Genomic DNA, 14,161 nt, shown 5'->3' on the forward strand with positions numbered 1-14,161 from the left:
GCGACGGCCCAGAGAGTCTTCACGAAGGTTCTGGGGGCACTTCTTGCAGTGGCCAGATCCAGGGGCATTGCTCTGGCGCCCTATTTGGATGACATCCTAGTCCAGGCGCCGTCATTCAGCCTTGCAGAGGATCATTCAAGGGTTCTTCTTTTAATCTCACGGTTGGAAGATCAACTAAGGAAAGCGTTTCTTGGTTCCCAGCAACAGGGTGGAGTTCCTGGGCACGGTAATAGACTCTTTGTCCATGGAAATATTTCTCACAGATCAATGACGCAGGAAGATTGAGTCCACCTGTCTTGCCCTTCAGTCTTACTCAAGCCCTTCAGTGGCTCAGTGTATGGAGATGATCGGGCTCATGGTTTCCAGCATAGACGTCGCCAGGTTCCATCTCAGACCTCTTCAATTGTGCATGTTGAGACAGTGGAACGGCGATCATTCAGATCTATCACAGAGGATATCTTTGGATGCTCGGACCAGGAACTCCCTATCTTGGTGGATCCATCCGGAGCATCTGTCCCTGGGGACATCCTTCCTGAGACCGTCATTGGAAATTGTGACCCGAGTCTGGCAGGATGGAAAGCTGTTTGGGGTGCCAGATTGGCACAAGGAAAATGGACCCGGGAGGAGTCTCACCTTCCGATAAATATTCTGGAACTTCGAGCAATCTACAATGCTCTGAGGGTGTGGCCTCCTCTGGGGTCGTTCAGCTTTATAAGATTCCAGACCGACAACATTACCTCTTGGCTTACATCAACCACCAGGGAGGGACGAGGAGCTCCCTAGCAATGAGGGAGGTGTTTCGGATTTTGGAGTGGGCGGAGTCCCACAGCTGCTCGCTCTCAGCGATCCACATTCCAGGTGTGGACAACTGGGAAGCGGACTTTCTCAGCAGGCAATCCTTCCATCCGGGGTAATGGTCTCTTCACCCCGAAGTGTTTGCGGAGATTTGTCTCAAATGGGGAACGCTGGTGATAGATCTCATGGCGTCCAGACTCAATTGAACAGAAGAACCGATTTATCATTTGTCGGATGGACATGATCCGCTGTAGCGGATCATGTCCGCCCGACATCGATAAATGCCGACAGCATCGGGCGAGGTGGCGGACGAGTTAATAAGCAGCTGTCTTAAGACCGCTGCTTCTTAACTTATGTTTCCAGCGAGCCTGAAGGCTTGCGCTTAAACTGCTGCATTCGCAGCATCATAAATAGGCCCCTTAGAGTGAACACCCTTTGCCTTAAGAACATCATCAACACACTTTACAAGCAAACTAATAAGTTTGTGCCTTGCTGACCAATATGAGCAACAAACTTGTGATAAATGACCTGTCATACGTGTGTAGTATGATCATGCTGTATTCCTGTGCTGGCCATCTTGGAATGACTTTGATTACATTAGAATATTCAGGTGGAACCAAGAGGGATATGATAAACTTTGCTGTTGTACTTTCCCAACGTATTTTACGCATATAATAGGGACATTGTCTCCTTAAGAGGTGCCAGCCACAATTTAGCCCTTGGGATTTCCTCATGTAACTGTCTTTGGAAAGCTATTAACCGCTCTTGTTTCCTGAGGCATTCTTGTTGGCTGTTAACATTATACTGTATGTCAGTGGGCACAGATACCCCGCTAACTTTTCATAAGTATACCTTTGTGATTAGTGTTTATTTTTTTTATTTTTTTTAAAGACTTGTGTTTGATCGATCTTCTGTCACCTCTGACGTTTTTATAAATGGGACATGAAACCCAATGTTTTTCTTTCATGATACAAATAGAAGATACAATTTCAAACAACTTTCCAGTCTACTTCTATTATAAAATTTGCTTAATTTTCTTGGTATCCTTTATTGATGGAGCACAAATGCACTACTGGGAGCTAGCTGAACAACAATGACTAGAAGCATATATGTGCAGCCACCAATCAGCAACTAGTTCCATCCGCGAATTAATAGATAGCTCCGAATAGAGCATTGCTGCTTTTGAGCCTACCTAGGTATGCTTTTCAAAAAAGGATAGAAAGAGAAGGAAGCATGCTCTGTCTGAATCATAAAACTTACTGTCCTTTTAAGATTACATTGCTATTTGATAGACGGTTTAAGGTGCACCATGTAGGTGACATAAACTAAATGGTTTCTTCTTTACTTTATTATCTATGACTAGACGCAGCTACCTTGAGGAGGTTTGTTTGATGATCAGTGTATCTTTTTGATGATACACCATGCGTAGTTTAACATCTCATTTTCATTCTTGCTATATTCTCCTTTAGGTTAATGTCCGCAAATGATCTGCAGTATTCATATTTGTATTTGCTACTGCATTTCCTCCATGTCTCCACATCACTAATACTTCTGATTCTCTCGGTTTCTTGCTCTTTGTGTAATCGTTTTTTCTCTCTCACTTAGAGCTCATGGAGACCCGGACTGCCCGCTCCTTCAGCTTTGGCTTTAACACCAGTGATTACCGGATCCTCCTCCTGGATCAGGATCAAGATCGGATGTACGTGGGGAGCCGTGATTATCTGCTGTCACTAGACCTCGGGAATATTAATCGCGAACCTTTGATTGTAAGCATAAGTCCTTAAGGAAGGAAGGGATAGACCACAGATAATGCTTGTGTGATTATTTGCTAGATTATAGCTACCAGGATATCAGTGAAAAACCATGCAGCACACATGAAACCTTATTATTAGTGAATACACAGAATGTCTGGCGTATATAGAATAAACATGTTTTCGTTGCAAACACAAACATTTTTTAAAAAGATACACAGATGCTTATTTACGGAAGGCACAATGAGGTAGATTCACTAATAGCACTCTCAAGACTCTTGAGTTTCACTAGTTCCTGTGTTCTTCTACCCAGCACATTTATGTAAGAAAGAAGATATAATAATAATATATTATAATAATATCAATTAATATAGCCATATTAATAGAATAACAGTGGCACATAAGAGATTGTTAGCGAATCATATTAACAGACAGCAGACACGGCTGGTGTATACAGGGTATAAAACACAGAAGACGCTACTGGTGTATACAGATACAGCCATTGTACACAGGGCATATATACAGCAAGTGTACAGCAGATACAGACATTGTATACAGGGCATATATACAGCAGACACTACTGTTGTACACAGGGCATATATACAGAAGACACTACTGGTGTATACAGGGCATATATACAGCAGACACTACTGTTGTATACAGGGCATATATACAGCAGACACTAATATTGTACACAGGGCATATATACAGCAGACACTAATATTGTACACAGGGCATATATACAGCAGACACTAATATTGTACACAGGGCATATATACAGCAGACACTAATATTGTACACAGGGCATATATACAGCAGACACTAATATTGTACACAGGGCATATATACAGCAGACACTAATATTGTACACAGGGCATATATACAGCAGACACTAATATTGTACACAGGGCATATATACAGCAGACACTACTGTTGTACACAGGGCATATATACAGAAGACACTACTGGTGTATACAGGGCATATATACAGCAGACACTACTGTTGTATACAGGGCATATATACAGCAGACACTACTGTTGTACACAGGGCATATATACAGCAGACACTAATATTGTACACAGGACATATATACAGCAGACACTAATATTGTACACATGGCATATATAGAGCAAACACTACTGTTGTACACAGGGCATATATACAGCAGACACTAATATTGTACACATGACATATATATACAGCAGACACTAATATTGTACACATGGCATATATACAGCAGACACTAATATTACACACAGGGCAAATATACAGCAGACACTAATATTGTACACAGGGCATATATACAGCAGACACTACTGTTGTACACAGGGCATATATACAGCAAACACTACTGTTGTACACAGGGCATATATACTCAAACACTACTGTTGTACACATGGCATATATACAGCAGACACTAATATTGTACACATGGCATATATAGAGCAAACACTACTGTTGTACACAGGGCATATATACAGCAGACACTACTGTTATACACAGGGCATATATACAGCAGACACTATTGGTGTACACAGGGCATATATAGAGCAAACACTACTGTTGTACACAGGGCATATATACAGCAGACACTAATATTGTACACATGGCATATATATACAGCAGACACTAATATTGTACACATGGCATATATACAGCAGATACTAATATTACACACAGGGCATATATACAGCAGACACTACTGTTGTATACAGGGCATATATACAGCAGACACTACTGTTGTACACAGGGCATATATACAGCAGACACTAATATTGTACACAGGACATATATACAGCAGACACTAATATTGTACACATGGCATATATAGAGCAAACACTACTGTTGTACACAGGGCATATATACAGCAGACACTAATATTGTACACATGACATATATATACAGCAGACACTAATATTGTACACATGGCATATATACAGCAGACACTAATATTACACACAGGGCAAATATACAGCAGACACTAATATTGTACACAGGGCATATATACAGCAGACACTACTGTTGTACACAGGGCATATATACAGCAAACACTACTGTTGTACACAGGGCATATATACTCAAACACTACTGTTGTACACAGGGCATATATACAGCAGACACTAATATTGTACACATGGCATATATATACAGCAGACACTAATATTGTACACATGGCATATATACAGCAGATACTAATATTACACACAGGGCAAATATACAGCAGACACTAATATTGTACACATGGCATATATACAGCAGATACTAATATTACACACAGGGCAAATATAAAGCAGACACTAATATTGTACACAGGGCATATATACAGCAGACAATAATATTGTACACATGGCATATATACAGCAGACACTAATATTGTACACAGGGCATATATACAGCAAACAGTACTGTTGTACACAGGGCATATATACAGCAAACACTACTGTTGTACACAGGGCATATATACAGCAGACACTAATATTGTACACAGGGCATATATACAGCAAACACTACTGTTGTACACAGGGCATATATACAGCAAACACTACTGTTGTACACAGGGCATATATACAGCAAACACTACTGTTGTGCGTACACAGGGCATATATACAGCAGACACTAATATTGTACACAGGGCATATATACAGCAGACACTACTGTTATACACGGGGCATATATACAGCAAACACTACTGTTGTACACAGGGCATATATACAGCAAACACTACTGTTGTACACAGGGCATATATACAGCAGACACTAATATTACACACAGGGCAAATATACAGCAGACACTAATATTGTACACATGGCATATATACAGCAGACACTACTGTTGTACACAGGGCATATATACAGCAAACACTACTGTTATACACAGGGCATATATACAGCAAACACTACTGTTATACACAGGGCATATATACAGCAGACACTACTGTTATACACAGGGCATATATACAACAAACCCTACTGTTGTACACAGGGCGTATATACAGCAAACACTACTGTTATACACAAGGCATATATAAAGCAGACACTAATATTGTATACAGGGCATATATACAGCAAACACTACTGTTGTACACAGGGCATATATACAGCAAACACTAATATTGTACACAGGGCATATATACAGCAGACACTACTGGTGTACACAGGGCATATATGGAGCAGACACTACTGTTGTACACGGCATATATACAGCAGACACTACTGTTGTACACAGGGCATATATACAGCAAACAGTACTGTTGTACACAGGGCATTTATACAGAAGACACTACTGGTGTATACAGGGCATATATACAGCAGACACTACTGTTGTATACAGGGCATATATACAGCAGACACTACTGTTGTACACAGGGCATATATACAGCAGACACTAATATTGTACACAGGACATATATACAGCAGACACTAATATTGTACACATGGCATATATAGAGCAAACACTACTGTTGTACACAGGGCATATATACAGCAGACACTAATATTGTACACATGACATATATATACAGCAGACACTAATATTGTACACATGGCATATATACAGCAGACACTAATATTACACACAGGGCAAATATACAGCAGACACTACTGTTGTACACAGGGCATATATACAGCAAACACTACTGTTGTACACAGGGCATATATACTCAAACACTACTGTTGTACACATGGCATATATACAGCAGACACTAATATTGTACACATGGCATATATAGAGCAAACACTACTGTTGTACACAGGGCATATATACAGCAGACACTACTGTTATACACAGGGCATATATACAGCAGACACTATTGGTGTACACAGGGCATATATAGAGCAAACACTACTGTTGTACACAGGGCATATATACAGCAGACACTAATATTGTACACATGGCATATATATACAGCAGACACTAATATTGTACACATGGCATATATACAGCAGATACTAATATTACACACAGGGCATATATACAGCAGACACTACTGTTGTATACAGGGCATATATACAGCAGACACTACTGTTGTACACAGGGCATATATACAGCAGACACTAATATTGTACACAGGACATATATACAGCAGACACTAATATTGTACACATGGCATATATAGAGCAAACACTACTGTTGTACACAGGGCATATATACAGCAGACACTACTGTTGTACACAGGGCATATATACTCAAACACTACTGTTGTACACAGGGCATATATACAGCAGACACTAATATTGTACACATGGCATATATATACAGCAGACACTAATATTGTACACATGGCATATATACAGCAGATACTAATATTACACACAGGGCAAATATAAAGCAGACACTAATATTGTACACAGGGCATATATACAGCAGACAATAATATTGTACACATGGCATATATACAGCAGACACTAATATTGTACACAGGGCATATATACAGCAAACACTACTGTTGTACACAGGGCATATATACAGCAAACACTACTGTTGTACACAGGGCATATATACAGCAGACACTAATATTGTACACAGGGCATATATACAGCAAACACTACTGTTGTACACAGGGCATATATACAGCAAACACTACTGTTGTACACAGGGCATATATACAGCAAACACTACTGTTGTGCGTACACAGGGCATATATACAGCAGACACTAATATTGTACACACGGCATATATACAGCAGACACTACTGTTATACACGGGGCATATATACAGCAAACACTACTGTTGTACACAGGGCATATATACAGCAAACACTACTGTTGTACACAGGGCATATATACAGCAGACACTAATATTACACACAGGGCAAATATACAGCAGACACTAATATTGTACACATGGCATATATACAGCAGACACTACTGTTGTACACAGGGCATATATACAGCAAACACTACTGTTATACACAGGGCATATATACAGCAAACACTACTGTTATACACAGGGCATATATACAGCAGACACTACTGTTATACACAGGGCATATATACAACAAACCCTACTGTTGTACACAGGGCGTATATACAGCAAACACTACTGTTATACACAAGGCATATATAAAGCAAACACTACTGTTGTACACAGGGCATATATACAGCAAACACTAATATTGTACACAGGGCATATATACAGCAGACACTACTGGTGTACACAGGGCATATATGGAGCAGACACTACTGTTGTACACGGCATATATACAGCAGACACTACTGTTGTACACAGGGCATATATACAGCAAACAGTACTGTTGTACATAGGGCATTTATACAGCAGACACTAATATTGTACACAGGGCATATATACAGCAGACACTACTGTTATACACAGGGCATATATACAGCAAACACTACTGTTGTACACAGGGCATATATACAGCAAACACTACTTTTATACACAGGGCATATATACAGCAGACACTACTGTTGTACACAGGGCATATATATACAGCAAACACTACTGTTGTACACAGGGCATATATACAGCAAACACTACTGTTGTACACAGGGCATATATACAGCAGACACTACTGTTGTACACAGGGCATATATATACAGCAAACACTACTGTTGTATACAGGGCATATATACAGCAAACACTACTGTTGTACACAGGGCATATATATACAGCAAACACTACTGTTGTACACAGGGCATATATACAGCAAACACTACTGTTATACACAGGGCATATATACAGCAGACACTACTGGTGTACACAGGGCATATATGGAGCAGACACTACTGTTGTACACAGCATATATACAGCAGACACTACTGTTGTACACAGGGCATATATACAGCAAACAGTACTGTTGTACACAGGGCATTTACACAGCAGACACTAATATTGTACACAGGGCATATATACAGCAGACACTACTGTTATACACAGGGCATATATACAACAAACCCTACTGTTGTACACAGGGCGTATATACAGCAAACACTACTGTTATACACAAGGCATATATAAAGCAGATACTAATATTGTATACAGGGCATATATACAGCAAACACTACTGTTGTACACAGGGCATATATACAGCAAACACTAATATTGTACACAGGGCATATATACAGCAGACACTACTGGTGTACACAGGGCATATATTGAGCAGACACTACTGTTGTACACGGCATATATACAGCAGACACTACTGTTGTACACAGGGCATATATACAGCAAACAGTACTGTTGTATACAGGGCATATATACAGCAAACAGTACTGTTGTACACAGGGCATTTATACAGCAGACACTAATATTGTACACAGGGAATATATACAGCAGACACTACTGTTATACACAGGGCATATATACAGCAAACACTACTGTTGTACACAGGGCATATATACAGCAGACACTACTGGTGTACACAGGGCATATATGGAGCAGACACTACTGGTGTACACAGGGCATATATATACAGCAGACACTACTGTTGTACACGGCATATATACAGCAGACACTACTGTTGTACACAGGGCATATATACAGCAGACACTACTGTTGTACACAGGGCATATATACAGCAAACAGTACTGTTGTACACAGGGCATTTATACAGCAGACACTAATATTGTACACAGGGCATATATACAGCAGACACTACTGTTATACACAGGGCATATATACAGCAGACACTACTGTTATACACAGGGCATATATACAGCAGACACTACTGTTATACACAGGGCATATATACAGCAGACACTATTATTGCACACAGGGCATATATACAGCAGACACTACTGTTATACACAGGGCATATATACAGCAGACACTACTGTTATACACAGGGCATATATACAGCAGACACTATTATTGTACACAGGACATATATACAGCAGACACTACTGTTATACACAGGGCATATATACAGCAGACACTACTGTTATACACAGGGCATATATACAGCAGACACTACTGTTATACACAGGGCATATATACAGCAAACACTACTGTTGTACACAGGGCATATATACAGCAAACACTACTGTTATACACAGGGCATATATACAGCAGACACTACTGTTATACACAGGGCATATATACAGCAAACACTACTGTTGTACACAGGGCATATATACAGCAGACACTACTGTTGTACACAGGGCATATATACAGCAGACACTACTGTTGTACACAGGGCATATATACAGCAGACACTACTGTTGTACACAGGGCATATATACAGCAAACACTACTGTTATACACAGGGCATATATACAGCAAACACTACTGTTGTACACAGGGCATATATACAGCAGACACTACTGTTGTACACAGGGCATATATATACAGCAAACACTACTGTTGTACACAGGGCATATATACAGCAGACACTGCTGGTGTATTCAGAGCATATAAATAGCAAGCATAAAACAGACACAACCAGTGTATACCAGGGATATATGCAGCAGAAACTACTGGTGTATACAGGGCACAAATACTGCGGACACATCAGGTGTATACAGCAAGTATATAGCTCACAACACTTGTGTATACAGGGCAATATACTGCTGACTTGGTTAATGTATATAACAAGTATACAGCAGCAGACACAGTCTATATATACAAGACATATATACAGCAAACACTTCTGTGTATACAGGGCATATATACAGCAAGCATACAGCAGACACTACTTGTGTATACAGGGCATTTATACTGCAGACACAGCAGGTGTACAGGGCATATATACAGCAAGCACACAGCAGACATTACTAGTGTATACAGAGAATTTATAAAGCAAGCATACAGCAGACAGAACCAGGGTACACAGGGCACATTCGGCAAGCATACAGCCGATAGTCGGTATACATAGGAAATATATGCAGCATGCATACATCAGACATATTTGGTGTACACAAGAAACATTAGAGCAGACACAGTCAGTGTACAGAGGAAATACACTGAGTTACAGCAGACACAGCTCTTGCAGTGGATAGCTAAACGTACACAGCCAACATAGCTAATGTATACCTAGTAACCAGAAATCGTGTCTGCAGATGCTGTCCTAGAATTCTGCTCCCAACGCTTGTTAAGAATAAGTATGTTGTGCACACAACTGCACATGATCCGCCTATGTGACATACTAACCTTACTTATACTATTAATAATTATCTGTATTTTCCCCACTATTAGATACATTGGCCTGCAGCACAGAACCGTCACAAGGAATGCCTGCTAGCAGGGAGGGGACGCGCAGTAAGTAGATCTCATACATCACTAATTGTACAGGCTGATAGTTAAACAACACTGTCTATAAGCTTTTTGTTTCTGCTTTCTAATCCTTGTCTTCTGTATTTTATGATAAGCACGCTAGCATGTTACATTTTTATGTTGTAAAATTAAAGATAAATAGTCATAGTACATATTATTTCTCTCACTTTCTGATACAACAGCACAAATAAATTACTTTTTCATGGGTCACATGTTTATATGTCTACTTGGAAAGGTAGAATTTCCTACCCCACAAGATCACTTCCATCACAGACAGCTTATGTTCTGCCTCCATTTGGAGAAGTGATGATATATGACACGGCCATTATATTTTATTCACGTGACGTCTGACAGGGTGACCACTCAGTAGCTGATAAACTTGGACTTCAGGATGATGAGAGGCTTATTTGTTTGTCTTCAATTGACATAGATGCTTGTCTATGTGAATAAGGGGTATGAACCACACCAAATCATATACGTAGTAGTCTTACAAGTTCCTAAAAGCAAAATGATTGTCTAAACACCTAGTAAATCCTGAGCAGTAGATCATTATCTTGCATGGCGATTTCCCATTTTCTCCACAAATAATGATAATATGGCATTGGTAAAATCAATTCAACACAATAAGTCTCAAGTAAAAAAACAAGTGTCACATAAGATTAGCAGACCATTTCTTGCAAATTATGTTTAAGATCCAAATAAGTTGTGTGCAGAATGTACACACTTACACACATTTAAATAAATTAGGTCTCAACCCACTGAAGCCTTGGCACCGCTGCTATATGATGTGTGGGTGGACTGCTCAGCTGGGTAAGCAGATAATGGTTAGATTTTTCTATATATCATCTGTCAATAAACCCACAGGGCTCTGCCTCTACCAAAAACTCTTATTATATCTGCCATGGTTCAAACAGTGTGATTATTCTATAAGCTTGTCACTGGGCCCCAGTTAGCCATCACTAGACACTATGGCCTCTATTTATCAAGGTCTGGCGGATCCGACAGTGTGGATCAGGTCCGCCAGACCTCGCTGAATACGGAGAGCAATATGCTCTCCGTATTCAGCATTGCACCAACAGCTCACAAGAGCTGCTGGTGCAACGCCGCCCCCTGCAGACTCGCGGACAATGGGCCGCCAGCAGGGGGGTGTCAATCAACCCGATCGTACTCGATCGGGTTGATTTCAGGCAATGTCTTTGTGACCGCTGCTTCATAACTGCTGTTTCTGGCGAGTCTGAAGACTCGCCAGAAACACGGGCCGTCAAGCTCCTCTCGGAGCTTGATAGATAGGCCCCTATGGGTGATATTTATCAAAGCGTCAACCGAAAATACACTTGAATTCCGCGTCATAATTGTCACGAGATTGATCCACCGTAGTTAGCAAAGCCTCAAGATCGGCAAATGTTGAAATTTGTGACGTAACATACGATCCTGCGATCTCAATCCGACGCAGATCGATGCGAGTTGAAAACCCATGGAATTTGAGCGGAATCGTGTTCATTCGCCCTCCTATTCGATACTATTTGAAGCTCTCACAAAGTCATCAAAATTTCTACAGTTACGCTTGCGTCTTTTCCGACTCAGCGTACCTGGTTTTCAGTCCACCACCCTTCATGTCGCGGATGCCATAGAAGTCAATGGGAGTCTGAAAACACAGAAAGCTTATGTTCGATGCTGCAAGAGAATGAAGTATATTACATAATAAAAGTAAATTAGAAACGTTAATAAAATGTAATACCCTTTCTAAATCAAACAATATTATTGCTACACATTTGGTGCACTAGTAGATATAGGGATAAAAATTAAAAATACATTACTACTTATGGATTATGCCACAACTTTGTCTCTCATTACAAATCAAGGGTACAATATTATTTCAACATATTTGGTGCAAAGTTTTGCCCCAAACCTGTCGCACTAATAGATATAGAGATAAAAATTAAATAAATACACAACATAATATAGCTAACTTCCTTTTTATTTGTTTGAAAAAATCTATGTGCACCATGTTTAAGCCATATTTGACACAACACTTTTCGCACCAATTATGACGCCAACTCCTTATCAACCCACACACTAGTGAATTTTTCCACCACTTTTGATTGGGATATGCATAATCACATGATTTATGACATCAGCCAATCTGATTCAAATACACATTAAAAACTATCACTAATGAATCGAATTGCTCAATACTTGTGTCATTGATCACTCATCAGAACTTGTATGTGCCATTTGTTCCATTGTGTATTATTCTTTGAAAGTATGTATATGTGAAATTAGTAATAAAGATAAACATTGATGCTGACATTAGGACTCCCAGTGTAATATTTTAGACAAGGATTTTAAAATTCGAATTGATGTTTGATTCAACAGAATCTTAAGCTGATAGCTCAAAGGGGTAGCCCACCTAACTTTAAACTGTCATGAATCAGATACAGCAGAAATTAAAATCACCTCTTTACTGACATGCTATTTTCAGTGTATTTCTTCCTTCTCTTGAATTTATTTTTCAGTAAGAAATGTCATCTTATATGCCAGCCCATTTTATAACACCTGTGAAGGGGTGGTTTTTAAAAAAATAGATTGCAATCAGGAGGAGTTAGACAGGTGCAGAGAGAAACCTGGCCCAGCTCTTAAAGGGACAGGAAACCCCAAAATATTATTTCATGATTTGGATAGAACATACAATTTTAAACAACTTTTCAATTTACTTCTATTATCAAATTTGCTTCATTCTCTTGTTATCCTTTGCTGAAGGAACAGCATTGCACTACTGGCAGCTAGCTGAACACATCTATTTAGCCAATCACAAGAGACAATTATCACCTAGCTCCCAGTAGTGCAACTTAAATTTTTACTTTCCTATCCCTTTAAAATATCCATAGATTGCAAATAAATACATATGATACTCTGATTACATGTTATATTTGCAATTATTCCTGCTCAGAATAATAATACATTTACAATATATACATATAGTGGTATAAATCAGGGACATGTAAATATGTTTGCAAAAGATTTCTGACATAACACACACACATATATCAATGAGCCTCTTCCCCCTGTACCGTACAGTCAGCCAACACCAGATGCTGTGTATCACTGAGCCTCTCCCCCTGTAACATACAGTCAGCCAGCACCAGATGCTGTTTATCACTGAGCCTCTCCCCCTGTACCATACAGTCAGCCAACACCAGATGCTGTGTATCACTGAGCCTCTCCCCCTGTAACATACAGTCAGCCAGCACCAGATGCTGTGTATCACTGAGCCTCTCCCCCTGTACCATACAGTCAGCCAGCACCAGATGCTGTGTATCACTGAGCCTCTCCCCCTGTACCATACAGTCAGCCATCACCAGATGCTGTGTATCACTGAGCCTCT

General features: G+C 39.8%; 1 protein-coding gene across 1 annotated transcript in view; it reads left to right on the forward strand.

Annotated features, from left to right (window-relative positions):
• The window catches only part of LOC128643021 (semaphorin-3F), a 120,133-nt gene that overhangs the window by 53,498 nt on the left and 52,474 nt on the right, over nt 1–14,161 (forward strand). Inside the window, exons 3-4 of the mRNA XM_053695942.1 lie at nt 2,401–2,561; nt 10,699–10,761. Coding sequence (XP_053551917.1) covers nt 2,401–2,561; nt 10,699–10,761 — 224 coding nt within the window. The remainder of the gene's footprint in view (nt 1–2,400; nt 2,562–10,698; nt 10,762–14,161) is intronic.

The sequence above is a fragment of the Bombina bombina genome, chromosome 12, assembly GCF_027579735.1.
Source record: "Bombina bombina isolate aBomBom1 chromosome 12, aBomBom1.pri, whole genome shotgun sequence".
Taxonomy (NCBI): Eukaryota; Metazoa; Chordata; class Amphibia; order Anura; family Bombinatoridae; genus Bombina; species Bombina bombina.